We start from the raw sequence: 6,279 nt of genomic DNA, 5'->3' as shown, positions 1-6,279 counted from the left end.
GTCTAGCTGCTGGGATGTAAGCATAGTGGAGCATCTCACAGACCCAGATCACTGTCTAGCTGCTGGGATGTAAGCATAGTGGAGCATCTCACAGAACCAGATCACTGTCTAGCTGCTGGGCGCAAGACTACAGACTCTGTGGTTCAAGAAACTCAGGCCGCCTCTAAACGTGCATGGTTGGCTACCCAGGAAACCTGCAGAAAATTCGGAGGATCCTAAAAGGCTTGTGTGTTGAGGAGTAAACGCCCCCATTGGACTCAGGTGACCCCACTACAGTTGCTAGGGAGCAAAAGACCAATAAAGCCAGGAAAGAGCAGAGTGCCAAATGAAAGAAGAAGAATGGAAAGAAGGAGGACTCTGGTTCCCCTGTGAGGCAGAGGAAAAAGAGGATGAAAAGTAGCAACACTAAGTGGTCGCTGTCTCAGGGTGGAGGTTATTCTTTGTCCAGTGAGGCTATGGATAGCCAGGGTAGTACATATGGAGCTATTGCAACACAAAATGCAGAAGTGCAGCCGGTGGCGGAGCCCAGCGTGTTGCAAGTCGTCACACACTCTGCCACTGAGGACAGCAGTGGAGCTTATGAACGTATGACTAAATTTGAGGCCCTCAGTCCAGACTTCAAAGGCAGCAGCTTTAAGCCCCAGTCCAACCAGGGCCATAAAACCATAAGCAGAGACACTTTTGTGATGCCTACTAGTTTTAATGAATCCAGCAGAAATGGCAAGGCCTACGTTTTTCCTGATTCCAGGATGATTATGACAAACAGCTAGACAACTAATGTATCAACTGCTGAGACCCACACAGAGATGCCTGATGGTCACAGCGGTGAGGCAGTACGTGAGAGCCTGTAGAGCTGCTCATGGACGAGAGGACTCCGTGGGAATCCTTTGATGTTACCTGCACCAATGAGATTGGATTTGACACTCCAGCCTCCAACCCTAAGACGGTTGCTTCTTCTGCTCACAAGGTTGCTGTAGATTAAGAAGAGTGGGCTGAGGTTATGGCTCACACCAACCCTACTAATAATGAAGAGACTGATCGGACCAGTCAACAGGGAGCTGTTGTTAGCTACAAGGAGACACCCATCAACTGGTGGGAACTGCTCTAGACAAGCAACTAAGCGTAGCTTGCTTAGTCTCATACATGGGGGTTAATTAGAGAACAGAATCCAAAACCCTCATTCTTATCTCATATCAACGTGCTAAGTAATAATCAATAACTTGACTATTGAATGTTCTTCTTTCTTTAACAGCAAAATGAGACGTGGAGATAAGTTCTCAGATACTAAGTTCCTGAGTTCTCCCATTTTTAAAGAGAACAAGAAAAAAACTATAGAAAAAGTACACACTGTTTGGAGAGCCTTCATTTCTGTTAGTTGACTGTTGGAAATGTTATTTCATTTATTATTAGAGATGTTTCTAGTATCTGTTTTATTTTCCCCTATGTTTTCAAATAATATATTTTTTTAAATGTCCTTTGTTGATTTAGCACCCCCTTTTATTATATTCACGAAGGAATAAATACTTAAATAAGCCAACATGTAGATGTATAGTTTGATAATGTTTTTTAACGACTTGGGTCAATTAGCTATTGCATGGGTGTTCAACTCATCCTTAGGTGACGGACTGTACCATCTGCTAATTCACTGTATGGCTGTATCATATTATGGTTAAGTGCTGACCAATGCACCTCTCCTTTTGTTTCTAACATAATCTGGACCCGTGTTGTTGGAGTTACTGACTGGAGGCCCTGTTTGAATTATTCAGAGTAGGCTGTTCAGCTGAGAGGATCGTGGTTTTATGTCTGCTCCCCTCTGCCTCTACTGTACACAGCCTTCCTACAGACAGGTGCGTTTTTAGGGTTTACTTGAAAGGTTGTTTGTGATTTTGTGCTACACTGCTATTTGGAGTAGTACTGCTATTCTTGGGTGAGAATCCAGAATTTTGTATGTGTGTGGTGAGTACCGATTGCTTTACAATTAACGTCTTTCTTTGTAACAAATGTGGATTGAATGCATTGCTTAGAACACCAATTTGATCATATCATTCGGATTCGAATAAGACCCTATTTCACCAGGCACAGGCTACATAAAATATTACGTAAATCAACGGTGACCTACTTAGGTCAACATCTCATTTGGAGATGAGTCGTGGAAAAAGGTTGCGAGGCCAAAGCATTAGCAAAATAAGTCTAGTCCTACTTACAGTATAACCCCCTTGCTGTTGCCTTGCTTTAGCACTTCACCATTTTACAAACACCTTCTGTGATTAGGCTGCTTTAATAAAAAGCTTGGTTGACCAAATGTGTGTTCTGCTAGCTTGTCACATTCCGTGGCCTCTGTGTGGGGCCAGAGAGGTGTCTGGTTCAAGACTGCCCTGCAGCATGCACTATGTCTTACTGTGGCAAATTAACCCCAGTTGAGGTAATTAAGCAAATAGACTTGCACTATCATGCTTTATCATTACCTGTTCATTTCTCTCCATACCGATCCTTTATCTAGAATGCAACTTCCTCCTTTTTCCTACCCTGGTCCCAAAGATCTGTTTGTGTTGTCATGCCAACTCCTATGGTCATTGAAACACAAGACGGCACAAACAGATCTGTGACCAGGCTACCCTTTTCCATTGAGCACCTTTACATTGTATTTCCAAACCTAGTTCTGTGTAGGCTAGTGGACCGCCAAGGACTTATCCCTCTTCATGTGCATGATTAGCGCTACCTCAGAGAAATGGAGACAATGCGACTGAGAAGAGACATGAAGGCCCTTCTGTGAGTTGCTTTCTGTGGATGATGCCATTATAGATGTAGAGCAACGACATAGTATGGGTAGAGGAAATTAAATGGCTTTTTTTTCTTCCTCAGGAGCCTAAGAGTTTTATGTTTTGAACAGGGGAGATTACATTGGTCAGAAACTGAGAGAGAATGGCTTTGACCCCAAGGGGAAGGGATCCACTACCATGCTGGATGACCTGGTAGGAGTCTCAACACATTGTTCTGGAGTGTACCATCCCAATCCAGCAGTCAAAGATGCACTCTCCAACTTTTGTATAATTTCAACCAGTCATTTTAAAAGTGGTGCGCATTAGGCAAAAGCGGTCCCCATTTAATTGCTTTATTTTTTGCAATTCATATGTGTTACGAATTTGCTGTACTTAAACTCCTGGGGTGCTGCACAGGGTTCGCACAAGGTACTTCCAAGTACTTGAATTTGGCACTGAAAATCAGACATTATCTCAAGTCGGTATTTGAAAAGTACTTGAATTGAAATGAGAGGAGAACAGATAATGAGCAAATATGTTTATAAAAAATATTAGAAAAATGTATTGGTCTTGCGAATTAATTTCCAGGCAGACTACCAAATTTAAATTTCATCACGTGTTTCGCGCTTGATGCCAGGCGAGCACGCTCATTCCACCCACTGCCAGGCAGATACAGAACTGACTGATTAGGCCAGCAAAACATCAAATCGATAGCTAAAATGTCGTGCAAATGTATATTCAATTATGCCTTTTGTGCTTTTGGAACATTTCATGGGATATTTTATTTCAGCTCATGAAACATAGCACCAACACTTTACATGTTGCGTTTTATATTTTTGTTCAGTATAGTTTACCCACCTTTTCACCACTACATCACTGGTCCCTACCAACCCACACAGTGTAAGGTGCAAAAAAATGCGTCAGACTTTGACATTGTGAGCATGGGTGAATCGGCCTTGAAGAGCCATAGGGGGAAAGACACAACGCAGCATCCTGCGCTGGCGCCAGTTCTACATTGTGACTTTTTTTCTGCAACAACCTCCAGAGCATTTTTGCCAATCCACTCCTCCACCGGGCGCCCGCGATATTCTGCTTTATTAAGCGTCAGCTGTGCTCCTGCGGTTCACACATCCCACCCTTCCCCCGGCCGGAAGCGAGACGGTTTTTTGTAGTAGTAGTAGATTCTCCAAATGCCCAATAAAAACAGCAATTAAGCTGGAATTGTGTAGTAATACCAGTAGGCATGACCCCAACCTCTGCTTATCACTACTAAAATTACAACATCAGAAGTACTGATTTACCACTCATGTATGTAGCAACGTAATATTGAGGAGAACTTGTCAGGTAGTGATGCCTACTGAGTTATTTTTTATTTTTTTATGAGGTTGTGGTGATATACTGCCAGCTGGTGGAAACTAGAAACAATTGCATAATATTAACTATTACAAATGGATGGTCCTTGAAAAAGTACTTGAAGGTCTTTGAATTTGACTTGCCACTGTCTGTACAAACCCCCAGTGCATCTTTCATTTGGGATGTTTTATACAGTTAACTGTCCACTGGTTGTGTTTATATGATTATTTCAACATTGTTAGGAGCCCTGTACTTTGTGCTTCCAGGCTCATTATGACTTGGCCATAAGTGTTGCGCTTTGGTGGCTGGAGAAAGAGGAGGGGCATGACGTGATAGACAGAGACGTCGTGTAAGTACATTGATGAAACAATGACTTCTAAACACAACAACACTTAATTATGTCATAACTGTCATGTCTCGTGTCATGTCTTGAGTAACCTTGTCTGAGACCTTGTGTAACTGGAGCTGGTTCTGTGAACCACACCTGTGTTGGGTAACCTTGTCAGAGACCTGAAGAGTTCTGCTGACCTCTTTACCTAATATATTGGTTTAGCATGCCAGGTTACTGTAAATCACTTTATGACCACTGATAGTATAAAAATGGTTTTATAAATAAAACCTTGTTTGACTTTGTTGTTCCCTGTAGTGGAGTGGGTAGCCCAGGGTATAATGTGCAGTACCCCAACCTTCTTGAAAGAGAGGCAATGATCCTCTCTTCCTTCGCTGGGATGATCCTGGTGAGTAGCCGGGGAACTGAGGAATGCCAGGGTCTTGGGAGTCTAACACGGTTCAGTCTGTTGTGTCAACGACCCTTAGACCTTTCCCTTGTTACTTAAAGTACGAATGACCAGTTTCCAAAGAGGCGTTTGGCAGAGTTGGGGAGTCTACTACCACGGCTCAGTCCATAGTGTCAATGACCCTTAAAGTGGTTGTGGGGCTGTTGGAACTGAATCTGATGGTTGTCTGTTGTATTTAATATGAGCTTTAGGTTAACCTCCTCCCTTGTAACTACACAATGAATCACCAGTCTCCATAGCCTTGCTCCTCTGCGGCTAAACTTTGACTTAAGTCAGGTGCAACAGTATATACTTTATATTTCAAACTGGGAAGCATTACCTAGTCCATGACCTTTCCCCTGGGTTGACCATGTAACTGGCCCTTTATGACTACTGTGATTTAACTGTTACTAACTATACTCCCCCTCTGCTCTAACCTCTGTTCTGCTGTCGTCTCTGATCCAGAATAGCTTGCCTGTAGAAGACATTCTAGCCCTCTACAGCACCAAACCATCTGCCGCTTACCTCCACCAGCATTCCAAGGTAGACTGAGTTAAGAATGCTGCACATTTCTCTCTCCTAGTGTTAGACTAGCCTACTCCTAGACTAGCTTACTCCTAGACTAGCCTACTCCTAGACTAGCCTACTCCTAGACTAGCCTACTCCTAGACTAGCGTACTCCTAGACTAGCCTACTCATAGTAGAGCCTACTCCTAGACTAGCCTACTCATAGTAGAGCCTACTCATAGTAGAGCCTACTCCTAGACTAGCCTACTCCTAGACTAGCGTACTCCTAGACCAGCCTACTCATATTAGAGCCTACTCCTAGACTAGCCTACTCATAGTAGAGCCTACTCATAGTAGAGCCTACTCCTAGACTAGCCTACTCATAGTAGAGCCTACTCCTAGACTATCCTACTCATAGTAGAGCCTACTCATAGTAGAGCCTACTCCTAGTAGAGCCTACTCCTACTAGAGCCTACTTCTAGTATAGCCTACTCATAGTAGAGCCTATTCCTAGTATAGTCTAATCCCTCAGCCTAGACATGTAGCCTAATCCTAGTATAGCCTAATATTATATCCTAGTATAGCCTAATGTTATAGCCTAGTATATCCTAATCTTACAGCCTAGTATATCCTAATCTTATAGCCTAGTATAGCCTAATATTATTGCGTAGTATAGCCTAATCTTATACCCTAGTATATCCTAATCTTACAGCCTAGTATAGCCTAATCTTACAGCCTAGTATATCCTAATCTTACAGCCTTGTATAGCCTAATCTTACAGCCTAGTATAGCCTAATCTTATACCCTAGTATAGCCTAATCTTATACCCTAGTATAGCCTAATCTTACAGCCTAGTATAGCCTAATCTTACAGCCTAGTATAGC

The 6,279-nt window shown here is 42.8% G+C and overlaps 1 protein-coding gene across 1 annotated transcript; it reads left to right on the top strand.

Annotated features, from left to right (window-relative positions):
• Nucleotides 1-2,728: 2,728 nt before the first annotated feature.
• LOC112079872 (uncharacterized protein C2orf80-like) lies at nt 2,729-5,431 on the top strand (the record flags this gene model as incomplete). The annotated part of the gene is made up of 5 exons (XM_024145683.2): nt 2,729-2,769; nt 2,891-2,972; nt 4,379-4,461; nt 4,759-4,849; nt 5,354-5,431. Coding segments are annotated over exons 1-5 (375 nt in total), but the record flags the coding sequence as incomplete, so codon positions are not given.
• Nucleotides 5,432-6,279: the final 848 nt, after the last annotated feature.

This window comes from Salvelinus sp. IW2-2015, unplaced genomic scaffold, assembly GCF_002910315.2.
Source record: "Salvelinus sp. IW2-2015 unplaced genomic scaffold, ASM291031v2 Un_scaffold9995, whole genome shotgun sequence".
Classification (NCBI taxonomy): Eukaryota; Metazoa; Chordata; class Actinopteri; order Salmoniformes; family Salmonidae; genus Salvelinus; species Salvelinus sp. IW2-2015.
This window is presented reverse-complemented; position numbering and strand designations above follow the sequence as displayed.